Raw genomic sequence first — 16754 nt, forward strand, 5'->3', positions numbered from 1 at the left:
TGATGATAGCCTATACGCAGGGTGATGGCATTTTCAGAAGAGAAAATGGGGCATATGTGAGAGATGTTATAAAAGTAGAATTAACTTGGCAACTGACTGAATATGGAAAGAGTAAAGGACAAAAGCTAAATTGAGAGACTGAGAGGATGGTAGTGCCCTCCACAGTAATAGGGAAGTTAGAAAGAGGGGAGAACTGTCAGGGAAAGACAATGAATTTGGTTTTTGATGTGGTGTTTGTAACTAAATAACTAACAGTGTTTTCCAATGTATATAACTTACAATACTTCTCAAAATTCCACATTAATTTTAAGGAAAGACAAAGTGGAACATTTAATTGAATTTTAAATTGTTTCTTTTCCACCACCTAAAAAGCCTTTAGAGATCAGAACTGTACTAATTTTTAGTCTTCAGAAAGTACAGAATTGAAAGAATGAGGAGGGAAAGTTATGAAAGGAAAGCACATTTCTACCTGCTTCTAGAAACCATTTATTTATTCAACAAAGTTTTACTGGAAGCCTATTATGTACTTGTATTGCAGTAGACGATAACGAGGGATATAAAAAAGGGCAAAAAGGATGACTGTTCTTAAGTAAAAATGGTGTTCAAGAGGTTAGATGATCAAGGTGATATGACAGGACAAGGGTGAGCAGTTTGGGGAACTTTCTTTTCTTTTCCTCTTTCAATTCCCCCTTTCCCCTAAAAAGACTAGTGCTTTTATTTGGCATGAAAAAAATTCCACTAAATAAATTAAGTGACAGGTATGAACTCTTCACTCATCCAGATCCAGGCCTTAGATCAAAGCAAGTAATTAAAAACAAGAACTTAGTTGGGCAGGTTCCCAGGAATTCTTGGAAGGTTGTGATCAGGAGGCTAAGGAATGGAATTTTACTTTGCTGGCCAGGTAGAGAGAACAGTCAATCAATCAATTAATCAAGAAGCATTAATTAAATGTCTACTGTGGGCCACACACTACAATAGGGACTAGACATACAAATACTCCAAGCCTTCAAGGATTTTACATTCTTAACAAGATAAAAAATAATACACTGGATAAATCTTAAATACTTTAAATATATAAAATAAATATCATAAAAATGAATATATATGCACATATCCTCATGGATATACATGCATATTCATATGTTCATTTGCATTCATGGCAGTAATCATGTTTAAGGGATATGCATACACACATTCTACCTTAACACTGGAAACTAACAGTCAAAAATGAAACATACCTTCTCCTTTGATAGTCAGCCGTGTTGCTCCATTTATGCTGCCATATTTAGGTAATATTTCTGTGACTTTAGAAATAGTCTTTTGGCCATCTGAAAGGGAGTCAAATGATAAGAATGTAAAAATAGAAAGTGTGAACTTTCTATCACTAATCATAAAGTCTAAAACTTATGTTGTATAGTACAGCCATACAGAAGAAAGAATCACTGAGATTATGGAAATGGAAGGAAAGGGAACTAAATATTATATCCAGTTTTATTAGTATTTACTGGGTATCTGAGAGACATATTAACTTAATAAATAACAACACAATGATCATGGAAAAGTACATAACTTTAGGATCAGAATAAGTTATTCATCCAGTTATATAGTTATAATTAATGTAATTAATAGTTATAATGGGTGATAGAGATGTAACCAAGCATCTATTGCATCTTCTGAGTGCCAAGCACTGTGCTAGACACTGGGCATATAAAGACAAACAAAATAGTCCCTGATTTTACATTCTACTGGACACAATTCTTCATATTATTATTTGACAAAAGTAATTATTAAATAGTATTTCATTTCATATGACACCATTAGACAAAGTATCTCACAATCTTGTAACATAACAAAAAATATGAAAATTTTAAGGATAAGCATATATTGAGGTGGGAAGTGGAAAAAGTAACTATGAAATTACAAAGTCAAGTCAGGGCAGAGTTAGAGATCAACCTTACCTTCACATAATTTACAGTATAATGAAGATGAATCCAAACTGTAATGTGTTTGACCACAGCAAGTCATGAACACATTGAAAATTACATGCGTACATACATGTGTGCACACACACATAAAATCAGAGTTTTACAAAAATGAATAATAGTTTAGTCTCTGTAAATACTTTAATTTTTTTTGTTTTTGGTGTTGGATCTGAAATTCCATTGGTACAGGAAGAATAACTTCTACCAGTATAAGCCATCACCTGCACTTGGGAACTCCTAGTTTTTCCAGGCGCATTGAGAGTTTAAGTGACTTGTGTAGTATCACATGAACAATACGTTTTAGAAGTAGGAGGTGAATACAAGTCTTCCTGACTCGAAGGCTGTATATCCACCAAGTTTTGTACATACTAAATTTTACATGTGTACTAAGTATCAGATTTGAAAAACATCATGGACATTGCCACAGGAATTAAAAGAAATTAGGAATCTAGAAGAAACCTGTCATTTTTTTTTTTAAAGCAGGCTTCAGAAAGCACAGCAATTCCTTTTTAGTTGCAAATGGGAAGATAATACATAAGAATCAGGTAAAAATGTCACCAATACTATGTCCTTATTACAATACTATGCCAGATTCATAGTTTAGAGATGAGGATAATTTTACAAAAGGCTGAAAGAAAATGCTATAAATATTATTAAATGGTTGGAAAATGGAACATACAAAAAGAGCATAGGAACTGCAATTAAGTAGTTTAAGATTAGGAGAAGTCTATATTGACTACAAATAAATATACAGACAGTATATATTTAAGTATTCAATAAAAATAGACAAAAGGTCTTTGATTCCTTGTGAAAGTTCTCTCCCCAGCTCCTTTTTGTCCTAAACACATACTTCCTTGCCTTTAGAATTCTAGAGATGTTTAAAATATGTTTATATTTCCAGACAATGTACAGTCAAGGATAGGAAACCTAGTACTTGTCACTATATCTTATCTAGCTCCATAATGTGTCTCAAGTTTATTCTTTTACAGATATCTGGCCCTGCACTTCACTCCAATTTCTTATCTCATCAGTTTCTTCCCAGACCTCTCCCTGGTAACAGTCTGAGGACACTAGACAATCTGCCCTGGTGGCACAAACCTCACCTCATTGCTCTCCAGTGCTTTTGCTAGTTTACCTTTACTGGGGCTTAAGGAGCTTTGGAAGTGTGAAGGGTAAAATATTCCAGCCCAAACCTACGATCCCTGGTTGCTCTCTTCCCTGGTGAAACGCTAAATAAATCAATTACTAAAACGAAATAATTAAAAACCTAACACAAACCATCTCTGTCTTGAACCTGAAGTCTATTGGAAAAAGCACTGATTGTAGAGTCAGAGGACATGAGTTCAAGTTCTGTCTCTGATGCTCAAGCTCTGTGTGACCTTGGGCAAGTCACTTAATCTGCATGGGTCTCAGTTCATCTGTAAATACAGAAGTTCTGTTACATAGCCTCTGAGGTCGTTTCCAGCTTTTTATCTATTATCCCCTCCTGAACTTTACTCACACTCCCTCATTCCCAACAAACCCACCCTCCCCAATATCTACAAGGCTAGTAACCAAGTAACTGTCCCCCAGGCACCCAACCTAATCCTTTTCTCTTAATCTTTCTGGCTTCTCCCGGAGTTTTCCGGGGACTCAGAGCTGTGTGTTTCTGGCAGTATTGGTGCTTGAAAGTTTCCACTTCTCGCTCGGCGGGGCTGGGTCTGAGTTGGTGGTTGCGGGGAGGGAAGCTAGGAAGGGTCGTGCCAATAGTACGTTCACGATGCTGCAGCGCCCACCCCATCTCCCGCGTTACCTGTGCCATGCTCCGCAGCGCTGAAGAGCAGCGCCGACAGATACAAAGTAGCGCATATGCTCCCACGCTCCATGCTCCGTGCTCAGTCAGGAGTTGCTGTTAGGACAAATGGGGTCTTCGCCCCCAGCTCTCGGGGAGCCTCTGGCAGCTGGAATAGCGGTTCTCTAACGAGTTCCACACCCAGGACCTGAAGCACTACAACTGGGATGTTCTCACACCCTCCCAGACACTGGCACACTCGCAAACCTCCCACCCCGCCCCATTTGTGCTCCGGCCACTTGCTAACCCAACTACCAAGAACAGCTTGTCGTGCTGATAACAAAGCTTTGCAGATCCCCTGGGAAACAGAGCTCAGCCCGCGACACACTATCAGTCCAGTCCTGCCTTACCCAGCAGAGAATCAATAGATACTGGTGCTCTTAATTTATGTTGAGTTCTCTGTTCACTGTCTGCTTTAGTTGTCTATGTTCCGTTCTTTTTAGACCCTGGAGCTGCAAGCTTTAATTTTAACTCTGCTGATTGAACTGTTATTAGTTATCCATAGGGTCTTCCTGGACACATCCAAGGCACAGTCTGCACCTCTTTGCCTCATATAACTTTTTAGCAGTGTAAGAGACTGGCATTGAAGACCACAGTAGAGTGATTAGAGAATTATACTCACCATCAGGAAAACCTGTGTTTTGAACCCTCCTCTGACATACATTGGCTATATGGTCCTGGGCAAGTCTCTCTTTTTCATTTGTTTTATTTTAATTTATGGAATAAAACAAGCATTTCCATAAAATAGCATAATAAAAAAGGTGATTGCACATGAAACTGCAAATCTGCTATGTACAACTTACTATTCCTTTCAAAATATGAGCAAGTCTCTCAATCCTTAAGTACCTCTCTGGATCAGAGGTTGTAAAACACCAGGTCCCAACAAATGGAGTTCGGTCTGAACCAAATAAAAACATAATTAGGAAATATTCAGCGAAATAAATAAAATACAATAGATATTGTTAATATGAGGCATTCTTTTTTAATGCTTCTATTTACATCATTACATATTTCCCAATTATTTTTTAAAACATTTTTTAATGTTCATCTAAAAATTTTTTGAGTTCTAACATATCGATTATACATATGAAGTCATGCAAAATGTAATACTGTATGTGGTTTTCTAATCTGATATGCAACTTGCAGGGATAGTTGTGTATGGTTTAGTGACCCTCCTTCCTCCTTTTTATTTGAGCTTGATATCACTGCTCCAGATAACTTTTTCTGGCAGGGTAGGTACTTGAAAGTTTCCACTTCTTGCCTAGAGGAGGTGGAGACTGGTATTTATAGAGGGAGTTTTATGTCTATCAACGAAATAACAGGTCTTAAAAAGAACCAACTAGTACATTTGTCATGCTTTTTTGTATTGGTGATTTTTTATCTTGTAATATATATGAATGTAGGAGGTGTGCAAGAAGAATGGGATATTTACAACTTCTCTGCAGTTGTAATAGGTCCAGTCTAAAATAACAAAATGCTCCCACAAAGATCCTGGCTCTCCCTGCTTTTACATGCTTGGCTTTAAAGGGAGGGAAAGGGTGGTTGCTCTTTAGAACTCTGGCCTTCTTGCCCCACAGATCAAATGCCTGGCATTCCTGATTGTGGTAACTGATTGGTATAATTTCTTGATCTAAGACTTTTACGGGGAAATGGGTTCATAAAGGATGAAGACTTTTCAAGAAAGAAATTCTGAAAATTCACAAATTATCTTGACCTGGATTAGATAATTTCTATGATCCCCTCTATCACCAAAACCTGTGACATGGTAAAAACTACAGAATCTCATTTTGGAAGGACCTCAGAGGCCACCTAATTGAATCTGTATAAATGAACAGGAATTCTATCTACAATATCTACAAGTGGTGATCAGTCCTCTTTTCAAAGACCTTGAGGAAAGAAGGAAGTCATTTCTGCCTGTGACAATCCAATCATTTTTCTTACATTGAGGCTACATCCCACTCTACAACTTTCACCTAAAAAGAAGTATTTTAGTGGGAAAAGTGGAAGATTTAAAGATTTAGAATTTGGGTAGAATTCTGGCTCTGCCTATTAGTTCCTGGGTACATCTCTTTATCTTTCCTGGCCTTAATTTCCTCTTCTACAGAATTAAGGGGTTGGACTTAGTGGCCCTTTCTGTTCTAAATTTAAGATCCCACTATCCCTTCCTGCCACTTGGACACTATTATCATAGAAACAGTAGCTGGCTAAACATGAGTGGGGAGCATTTTGTAGTTTTTTTTCATTTCATAGTTTGTTGTGACTAATTAATTCATTCTTCATTAAGTGACTGGACTCCTGGAAATGAGATCTCTTATATTTAGGTAGGTCAGTACTTGGAAAATAGTTTTGGTCCATTGCTAGGGCCTAAGCTTTTCCAATATGGTAATACCTATTAGAATCTATTCTCTGCTGGCATTCTGTTCATGAATGCAATATCACCTGCTACAATAAGGTATCAGCATAGGATTTGGGGGAGGAATGAGGAATATTGTTTTTAAAACAGGTTTCTGTATCAGGGAACAGCTTAAGATCATTGAATATATTACATTTTTTTCATTATATTTTCTTCTAATTTGGTATTAGCATTCTTCTTATTCTGACTTACTTCTAAAAGAAACTTGAATGAATTATCTACTTCCCATCATGGCAAAGATTCTTACAAAGTTCAATATTTTCCAATTTCCTTTTCTTATCATGTTAATCAAGGAGAATTTGGCAAGTCAAGGAGAATTTGGCAGTAGGTTTAGAAGTGACCATATCAGATACTTCTGGTGGCATTTAGTAAGCATTTAATAAGTGCCTGTTTATTGACTCACATGCTACATATAGTAGTTAATTCCTACATTTGACTATAACATATAATAGTGAATATCTATATGGTATTTCTTTGGAATTTTGTTGTTTGATTTTATTTATTTTTAACTTATGAAATAACATAAGCATTTCCATAATATAGTAAAATTTTAAAAAAAGATTACACATGAAACTGCAAGTCCATTGTGTACAACTTGACATTCCTTTTAAATATATAATAAAGTTATACTGTAAGTTTTTGTTTGTTTGTTTGAATGAGCTCTGTATCATATCTGAGTTAATGACATGGAAATGCTCTACTTGTGCTGTTTTCTCATGTCTTCTAGTACTCAAAACCTCAAAACTCAGCTACACCTCCAGGTATAGCTGGAGTAAGCCTGGTGACATTATCTTCCTTGTCCACACTCCACAACTTGGCTTTTAAGTGACCTTTTCTGCTTTATTCAGATTCCAGTCTTGTCAAGGAGAAGAAATGTTGATAAAATATTATGGGTGATTTAATAATTTATATTTAGCCCCATCCTCATAAGATAGTTTATTTTCTACAATCTGTTTCCTTTGTACTCATAGACTTGGACAGTAAATAATCCTGTAACTCCAATAATGTAGAATTAAAATTCAAGAGATTTTAAACCTCTAACTTCTTGTAGAGATGATCATCATTATCTCCTCCCAGTCTTCCTTCCAAGATCTCTTCAGACAGGATGAGGTTCACTAGCATATATAGCAAAGAATCATATAGGAACAGAAAAAAAGAACAACTTTTACTCACATTACTCAGTGACAAAAAAATGCTGGAGAACGTGAATGAGTGAAAAAGATGGGATTGTCTCTTCCCCTGGCTCATAAGTTTATATTGCTTGCAGATTCAAGGCGGACAAATTCTCCCTGCAGTCCTCTCTGCTCCAGTGACTCATGCTACACTTATTGTTCTGGCCACAGCTGCTGGTCTCAGCAGAAAGTGACACCATTTCACCTCTAGAAACCAGAATAGAAAGAAAAAACATAGCAAACACAGGCAACTTCCCTTCAATCTGGTATCATGGCTTTGGCTCCAACCATACTCTTATCACAAAGTGATCAATAGAATCCCAGGTGGTGAAGAGAGAATCCCAGGAATATAGAATGTCAGAATTTGTTCCACTTAGCTTCCATTAAGAGTCATCTTAGGCCTAGGGAAATTTAAACAAGATGATTGAAAATGGAATGGACTTTAGTAGTAGTGATGATTTAAATGCTTCTTCTAGAAGTCATTGAGGTTTGATGATGGCTTGTCAAGTGTTCTACAGGGGGATTCATACTTCAGATAGTAGTACCTGGACTAAATGAATTGAAAGGTACCTTCTGACTCTAAGGCTCCATGCTGTGTGATACATCAGATGTCTAGAACCAATTTGGAGGTCTTCCAGACTTTGTGTTTCCCATGGGTATGTTAGCTGCCATAAGTTAAGTGATGTGAATTCTAGGATTAACAATTTTGACAGAGGATTGTTGCTCTTAGCACCTGTTGCTGTCCATTTTACTGATTCATTAAGCTTAAGGAGCTGGTGGAAGCCTCAGGTGCTAGCAATAATTTTGAAATGCTATTTGGCAGGTGTTGCTTTTCTGACAAACCCTATGTAAGTGGTACAAAAAAAACCTGCAAGCAATGCAAATCTAGTTTTATTACTTCAAATTATGTTTTCATATTACTGGGAAATTCTTATCAGAGCATTGCTCTGAATAATAATAGGGCAGATAGATTCTCAAAGACCCTATATATCCAGAGAAGCCTTCCCCCATTCATTTCTTGGTTGCTGGCTCTTTTTCCATCCCTCTTTCTGAATTCCTGAGTTCTAACTCTAATAGGAGTACTTGTGTTGTGTGCTTTTTGGAAGAAATGACTCATTTTAGGGATCCACTAGTCCTTATTTCTTTGAGAGAATCCTGGGAGTGACTGCTGAGTAGTTCAGCCTCCTAGAAGGTAAGTATTATAATGTTGAGTATGGTGTACCTGCATCAAATAAAGTGCTGTGTTCTATGAACAAAGCAGAATTGCAGTAGTTCAAAAACAAACAAATAAAAAGTAAGATATACAAATCTGAAAACATCTCCATCACAATTGTTAATATGCACTATTTGTGCCTGACTGGTGGTAAAACATTCTAAGCTCATATTGGTTTGATCAGCCACAGACACATTGTACCTTGACTCCAACATAATGATGTCATTTACGTCCTCTTTGAGAATGAAGGATCAAATATCCTTCTATTTATCAGTTCTTTCTCTGAAGGTAGATAGTATCTTCTATAATTGGTCCTTTGTAGTTGATTTAAATATTTAAAATAGCTTAGTCATTCAGAGTTATTCTTTGAGCAATATTGCTGTTACTGTATCTAATATTCTCTTGGTTCTACTCATTTCACTCTTCATTATTTTATGGAAGTTTTTCCATATTTTACTAAAAATCTCCTCATTATTTCTTACAGCACAGTAGTATTCTATCATAATCATATACCACAACTCAGTTAGCCATTCACCAATTGATGAACATCACTCAACTTCTAGTTCTTTGCCACCACAGAGAGCTGCTATAAATGTTTTAGAACATATAGGTTCTTTTCCTTTTCCCTTGATCACCTTGGAAAATAGACGTAACAGTGGTATTGCTGGGTGAAAGAGTATATACTATTTTAGAACTCTTTGGGTATAATTTCAGATTGTTCTCCAAAATGGCTGGATAAATTCGCAGTTCCAACAATAGTGTATTAGTGTCCTAATTTTTTCACATTTCTTCTGACATTTGTCAGAAACTAGGTATAGACCAGTACCTTACACTATTTGCTAAGATAAGGTCAAATGGATGCATGACCCAGATACAAAGGGCAATATCATAAGTAAATTAGAACATGGAACATGTTACATAAAAACTTATGGATAGGAGAAGAATTTAAGAATAAACAAGAGATAGAGAGCATTGTGAGATAAAAATGGATAATTATGATTACATTAAATTAAAAAGTTTTTATACAAATAAAACCAAGTGTAACCAAGATTAGAAGGAAAGCTTGTTGAATTCTTCTATGCTTAAGAGATTCTTCCCATAATGAAACTTACTGCTGCTTCATACCTTGGCCATGATAGAACTGTCTGTCCTATCTAGGCTTGATAAAGATTTCTGGGAAGTTGGGAGAATTCTGGCAAAGCTATTGAGATAATATTTCAAAAGGAATTCAGATGAATTCATCAAAACATTAAGTTCAAATATTTTTAAACTTATATTCTGGGGGGGGGGGGGAACAGCAGCCCACCACCACTAGATTATAATGGAAACCAAGAGGAGACTCTATCTTCAACTGCCACGAACAATAATTAAACTAAGTTTGGAGACATCATCACCCATATTAAGGGGAATTAGAAAGTCACAAATTAATAATTGGACAATTTAGTTCACCTAATTTTATAGTACTTCCCTTCCTCCTAACACCCCTCCCCCATTTTTCATTGTGGAATTGATAGTATTATACAAAATTTTTCCACAAATACCTGGCATTCTCACCCTCAGAATCACACCTTACATAACTTTACCCCTTCTTCAACAAATGACCTCTCTCCCCACCCCTTCTCTTTTGCCAGAGGTTAGGGCACTAGCACATTTGGGCAGATGGTGGAGGAGGGGGAGAGAGAAAAATGATAAGATAGGCCGTGTGGCAACATAAAAAGAGTATTGACTCTGGAGTCAAAAGACCTGGGTTCAAGGCCTACTTCTGACATGTAAACTAGGTGACATGGGTACATCACTAAACCTCCTTGGGTCACAATTTCCTCATCTGTAAAATGAAGGCGTTGAACTGCATAGCGTTTGATTTCGCCTTCTGGCTCTGGTTCTATAATCCCATAAGGAAAAGGAAAGAAGTGGACAGATAGCTATATATTTCAGATCAAAGAGCGTGTGTGTATAAATATATATGTGATCCTGGGTCTTTCTAAACTTGAATCTAAAAGCTCTACCTTCCAACATATCTAAATAAGGAATAAGCCCATGAAGCTTTCTTAATATCATTATTTAGCACCTGCCCTGGGTACTGTGATCAATCCATTATTTACCTTAACTAACTCTATGGCATTACAATGCACGATCTATCCTATTCTTAGAAGAAAAAAACTTCATATTTTACAACTATTGACTCATTATTTTTGCTATCTCCTTAGACAGCCATAGTTTGGTACTTGTATTCCCTTAACTATTGAACAATCATAATCATAATCCATATTAATAGGATACTAGTTCTAGAGCTGAATGAGACTTCTGCGGCCAATACTTTATTGATGACAAAATTCAGGTTCAAGGTCACATAGGTTGTAAATATTAAGGGTAGAATCCCAAGTCTTCTGGCTGGATCCAATGCCCTTTGTACTATACTATGAGCTTCCACAACTTCTCACCCTCTAATTCTAGTACACAACTTTCCATAAATCTTCCAAAGAGGATTTAGTCAATGTACTGAAGGTCTTTTATTGGAATACTAGGTATTTCTTAGATATCAGAACAAAACTTCGGGGGGCTGTCTTTTATCTCATGCTTTTGCTTCATGACAGACTATCTCTTTTTACTGCTATATATGTCCTTAATGCTATCTTTTATGCCCCATGCACATCTCTTTTGGTAATAGTCTACAGTTTTACATATACCATATAATTTTTTAAATCTATGATTGTTTTCTGTGATTTGTGAAACAGATAAAATTCTGTGTCAACTCCACTGGTAAACAACAGCATGGTTGAGTGAAAAGAGTGCTTCACTTGAAGTCAGGAAAGATCTGCTTGACTTCCTACCTATATTGCTTAGTAGATACATGAGCAGGAGCAATTCACTCAACATCTGAATCTCAATTTCCTCATTTGTAAAATTTAAATAAAAATACTTGTGGTATCTATCTCATAAGATTACTGTGATGATTCAGTAAAATATATAAAATTCTTTGTAGACCTTCAGGTATTACGTCAATGTCAACTATTTCTTTTTTCCCTTTGCATAAGTTTATTTTTCTAAAATAATTTTTTGTATATTTTGTTTTAAAATTACCTGAATGTTCCCTTGTATCTCTTCTCTTTCACCTCCCAGAGTCATACCATAAAACAAAGGGTTAAAAAAAAAGAATAAGTTAGAGAAGGAAAAAATCAGTAAAATTGATCAATAAATAAAATATTAAAAATATATGTGATGGCCCACATCCATTAAGCCATCCTCCATTCCTCTCTTCAGGGTATTGCAGGGGTAGAAGAAATGTCTTCTCATATCTCTTCCTTGTTGTTTTTGTTACTACGTGGTCATTTCAGTCTCTTTATGACCTCATCTGGGATTTTTTTTTATTAATTTATTTAACTTTCAACATTCATTTTCACAAAATTTTGGGTTCCAAATTTTCTCCCCATTTGTCCCCTCCCCCCCCAAAACACCGAGCATTCTAATTGCCCCTATCACCAATCTGCCCTCTCTTCTATCATCCCTCCCTTCCCTTGTCCCCATCTTCTCTTTTGTCCTGTAGGGCCAGATAACTTTCTATACCCCTTTACCTGTATTTCTTATTTCCTAGTAGCAAGAACAGTACTCAACAGTTGATTCTAAAACTTTGAGTTCCAAATTCTCTTCATCCCTCCCTCCCCACCCATTCCCTTTGGAAGGCAAGCAATTCAATATAGGCCATATCTGTGTAGTTTTGCAAATGACTTCCATAATAGTCATGTTGTGTAAGACTAACTATATTTCCCTCCATCCTATCCAGCCCCCCATTGCTTCTATTCTCTCTTGATCCTGTCCTTCCCCAAGAGTGTTGACTTCAAATTGCTCCCTCCCCCCATTGCCCTCCCTTCCATCATCCCCCCCACCCAGCTTATCCCCTTCTCCCCCACGTTCCTGTATTGTAAGATAGGTTTTCATACCAAAATGAGTGTGCATTTTATTCCTTCCTTTAGTGGAATGTGATGAGAGTAAACTTCATGTTTTTCTCTTACCTTCCTTCCTTTTCCCTCCACTAAAAAGTCTTTTGCTTGCCTCTTTTATGAGAGATAATTTGCCCCATTCCATTTCTCCCTTTCTCCTCCCAATATATTTCTCTCTCACTGCTTAATTTCATTTTTTTAAGATATGATCCCATCCTATTCAATTCACTCTGTGCACTCTGTCTCTATGTGTGTGTGTGTGTGCATGTATGTGTGTGTAATCCCACCCAGTACCCAGATACTGAAAACTTTCAAGAGTTACAAATATTGTCTTTCCATGTAGGAATGTAAACAGTTCAACTTTAGTAAGTCCCTTATGACTTCTTTTTGTTGTTTACCTTTTCATGCTTCTCTTCATTCTTGTGTTTGAAAGTCCAATTTTCTTTTCATCTCTGGTCTTTTCATCAAGAATGCTTGAAAGTCCCCAATTTTGTTGAAAGACCATTTTTCCTCCTGAAGTATTATACTCAGTTTTGCTGGGTAGGTGATTCTTGGTTTTAGTCCTAGTTCCTTTGACTTCTGGAATATCCTATTCCATGCCCTTTGATCCCTTAATGGAGAAGCTGCTAGATCTTGTGTTATCCTGATTGTATTTCCACAATACTTGAATTGTTTCTTTCTAGCTGCTTGCAATATTTTCTCCTTGACCTGGGAACTCTGGAATTTGGCCACAATGTTCCTAGGAGTTTCTCTTTTTGGGTCTCTTTTAGGCAGTGATAGGTGGATCCTTTTAATATTTATTTTGCCCTGTGGTTCTAGAATCTCAGGGCAGTTTTCCTTGATAATTTCATGAAAGATGATGTCTAGGCTCTTTTTCTGATCATGTCTTTCAGGTAATCCCATAATTTTTAAATTGTGTCTCCTGGATCTATTTTCCAAGTCACTTGTTTTTCCAATGAGATATTTCACATTATCTTCCATTTTTTCATTCTTTTGGTTTTGTTTTGTGATTTCTTGGTTTCTCACAAAGTCATTAGCCTCCATCTGTTCCATTCTAATTTTGAAAGAACTATTTTCTCCTGTGAGCTTTTGAACCTCTTTTTCCATTTGGCTAATTCTGTTTTTTGAAGCATTCTTCTCTTCATTGGCTTTTTGAACCTCTTTTTCCAATTGAGTTAGCCTATTTTTCAAGGCGTTATTTTCTTCAGCATTTTTTTGGGTCTCCTTTAGCAAGGTGTTGACCTGCTTCTCATGCTTTTCTTGCATCTCTCTCATTTCTCTTCCCAGTTTTTCCTCCACCTCTCTTACTTGATTTTCAAAATCCTTTTTGAGCTCTTCCATGGGCTGAGCCCATGGTATATTTATTTTGGATGTGTGGGATACAGAAGCCTTGACTTCTGTGTCTTTCCCTGATGGTAAGCATTGTTCTTCCTCATCTGAAAGGAAGGGAGGAATTATCTGTTCACCAAGAAGGTAACCTTCTATAGTCTTATATTTTTTCCCTTTTCTGGGCATTTTCCCAGCCAGTGACTTGACTTTTGAGTTTTCTTTCCACCCCCACCTCGCCTCCAGATTTGCCCAGCCAGTGCTTGGGGTCTGAGATTCAAATGCTGCTTCCCAGCCTCAGGGCTTTGGGTGGGCAGTGGGGCTGCTTATCAGTGTGAGATTAAGTTCAGGCGCTCAGGTGGGGCAGGGCTGCCACTCGGGGCTCAGTTCCCTCAGGGGGTTTATGCAGAGATCTTCAGCAATGGATCCAGGCTCCTGCCTGCTTGGGGAGTCCCTGTCCACTACTGTCTCTGCTGCTGCCTCCTGAGGGGGCCTGAGGACACCCCACTCCCCTCTCGACCAGCCAAAGAGACCCTCTCACTGACCTTTGGCACCTGTGGGTGGAGGGACCTGCACAGCTGCTGGAGATTCTGTCCCTGAAGTCTGCTGGGATCTGCTGCTCTCGGTGCTGCTCAGCCAAGGCAGGGCTGGGCTCTGCTGCGGGTCCAGGACGCGACGGACCTTTCCTGTCAGGTTTTCAGGGGTCTCTGGAACAGAAATCTCCTCCACTCTGTTGTTCTGTGGCTTCTGCTGCTCCAGAATTTGTTGGGAGTTCCTCTTTACAGATATTTTATAGGCTGTGGGTTCGGAGCTAGCATATGTGTGTCTTTCTACTCTGCCATCTTGGCTCCACCCCCCGCTGTGATTTTCTTAGAAAAGATACTGAAGTGGTTTTCTATTTCCTTCTCCAGATTACTTTGGCAGATGAGGAACCAAGGTAAACAGTTAAGTAACTTGCCCATGGTCACACACCTAGTAAGTGTCTGAGAACAAATTTGAACTCATGGAGAGAAGTTTTCCTGGCTCTCGACCCAGTGCTTTATCCACTGTGCCACATAGCTGCCTTAGGGCCACGCTTATTCTTTGTAATTTTGTAACATTCATTTTCAATTACTTTGTAGTAATTATTCTTTCTATTTACATTTAAAAAACATTTTTACTTAAAGTTTAGAGTTCAGATTCTATCCCTCCTTCCTTCCTTCCTCTTCCCCCTCCCTGAGGTAGAGATAGAGATCATATGTGTGCAATTAATCAAAACAGTTCCATATTAGTGATTTTGTTCAAGAAGACTCGAATAAAAGAAAAAAAGAAAGAAAGTGAAAACTAGCGTGCTTCAGTCTGTATTCAGTCAATATCAGTTCTTTCTTTTGAGGTAAATAGTATGTTTTGTCATTAGTCCTCTGCAATTCTTTGAGTTCATTGTGTGTCTGAGAATAGCTAAGTCATTCACAGCTCTTCATTGAGCAATATTGCTATTACTCTGTACAACATTCTCCTGGTTCTGTTCATTTCACTAAGCATCAGTTCATGAAAGTCATTCCAGGTTTTTCTAAAACCATTTTTTTATGTTATTTATAGCACAGTAATATTCCATGAAAATCACATACCAAAGCTTTTTTAGCCATTCCCCAATTCGTGGGAATCCCTTTGCTTTCCAGTTCTTAGCCACCACAAAAAAATCTGCTATAAATATTTTCATACAAATAAATCCTTTTCCCTTTTTGGGGGGATGTCTTTGGGATATAGACCTAGTAGTGGTATTGCTGGATCAAAGGGTATGCACAGGTTTATAGCCCTTTGGACACAGTTCCAAATTGCTCTCCAGAATGGTTGAATCAGTTTACAATTCCTCCAACAGTGCATTAATGTCCTACTTTTTCCACATCTTCACCAACATTAATTGTTTTCCTTTTTTATCATATTAGCCAAATCTGATAGGTGTGATGTGGCACCTCAGAGTTGTTTTATTTTGCATTTCTCTAATCAATAGTGATTTAGAGTATTTTTTATATGACTATAGATAACTTTAATTTCTTCCTTTGAAAACTGCCTATTCATATCCTTTGACCATTTATTGATTGGGGAATGACTTGTATTTTTATAAATTTGACTTAGCTCTCTATATATTTGAGAAATGAGACCCTTATCAAAGACACTTGTTGCAATTTTCCTCTCTGGTTTTCTGCTTTCCTTATTATTTTGGTTGCATTGGTTTTGATTGTGCAAAACCTTTTTGATTTTAGGTAATCAAAATTATCTATTTTACATTTTGTAATACCCTCTATATCTTCTTTGTTCCTAAATTCTTCCCTTTTCCATATATATGACAGATAAACTATTCCACACTATCTTAATTTACTTATGGTATCACCCTTTATGTTTAAATCATGTGCCCATTTTGACCCTACCTTGGTATATGGTATGAGATGTTGGAATATACCTAGTTTCTGCCATACTATTTTCCAGTTTTCCCAGCAGTTTTTGTCAAATAGTGAGTTCTTATCCCTGAAGTTGGAGTCTTTGGGTTTATCAAACATTAGATTATTATAGTAATTGACTGCGGTGCCTTGAGTATGCCTAACCTATTTCAATGATCCACTATTCTATTTCTTAGTGAGTACTAAAGAGTTTTGATGATTGCTGCTTTATAACAGTTTTAGATCAAGAATGGCTAGACTACCTTCCTTTACTTTTTTTTTAAAATTAATTCTCTTTATATTCTTGGCCTTTTGTTTTTCCAAATGAATTTTGTTATTATTTTTCTTAGCTCTATAAAATAAATTTTGGTGATTTGATTGGAATGGCACTGAATAAATAGATTAACTTAGGTAGAATTTTCATTTTATTATATTGGTCTACCATTTTTCTAATTGTTTAGC

General features: G+C 37.0%; 1 protein-coding gene across 4 annotated transcripts in view; it reads right to left on the reverse strand.

Annotated features, from left to right (window-relative positions):
* Window positions 1-4249, reverse strand: part of PKHD1L1 (PKHD1 like 1) — a 193900-nt gene extending 189651 nt beyond the window's left edge. For 2 of the 4 annotated variants that reach the window (XM_072603267.1, XM_072603265.1), the window contains exons 1-2: window positions 1959-2227; window positions 1239-1328 (exon numbers count right to left, since the gene is read on the reverse strand). In XM_072603267.1, coding sequence (XP_072459368.1) covers window positions 1239-1328; window positions 1959-2073 — 205 coding nt within the window. In that variant the 5' untranslated portion in view covers window positions 2074-2227. Of the gene's footprint in view, window positions 1-1238; window positions 1329-1958; window positions 2234-3774 lie in introns of those variants that run through there. The other 2 variants (XM_072603266.1, XM_072603268.1) reach the window with 2 other exon arrangements.
* Between the last annotated feature and the right edge of the window lie 12505 nt (window positions 4250-16754).

The sequence above is a fragment of the Notamacropus eugenii genome, chromosome 4 (genome assembly GCF_028372415.1).
Source record: "Notamacropus eugenii isolate mMacEug1 chromosome 4, mMacEug1.pri_v2, whole genome shotgun sequence".
In the NCBI taxonomy this organism is placed as follows: domain Eukaryota; kingdom Metazoa; phylum Chordata; class Mammalia; order Diprotodontia; family Macropodidae; genus Notamacropus; species Notamacropus eugenii.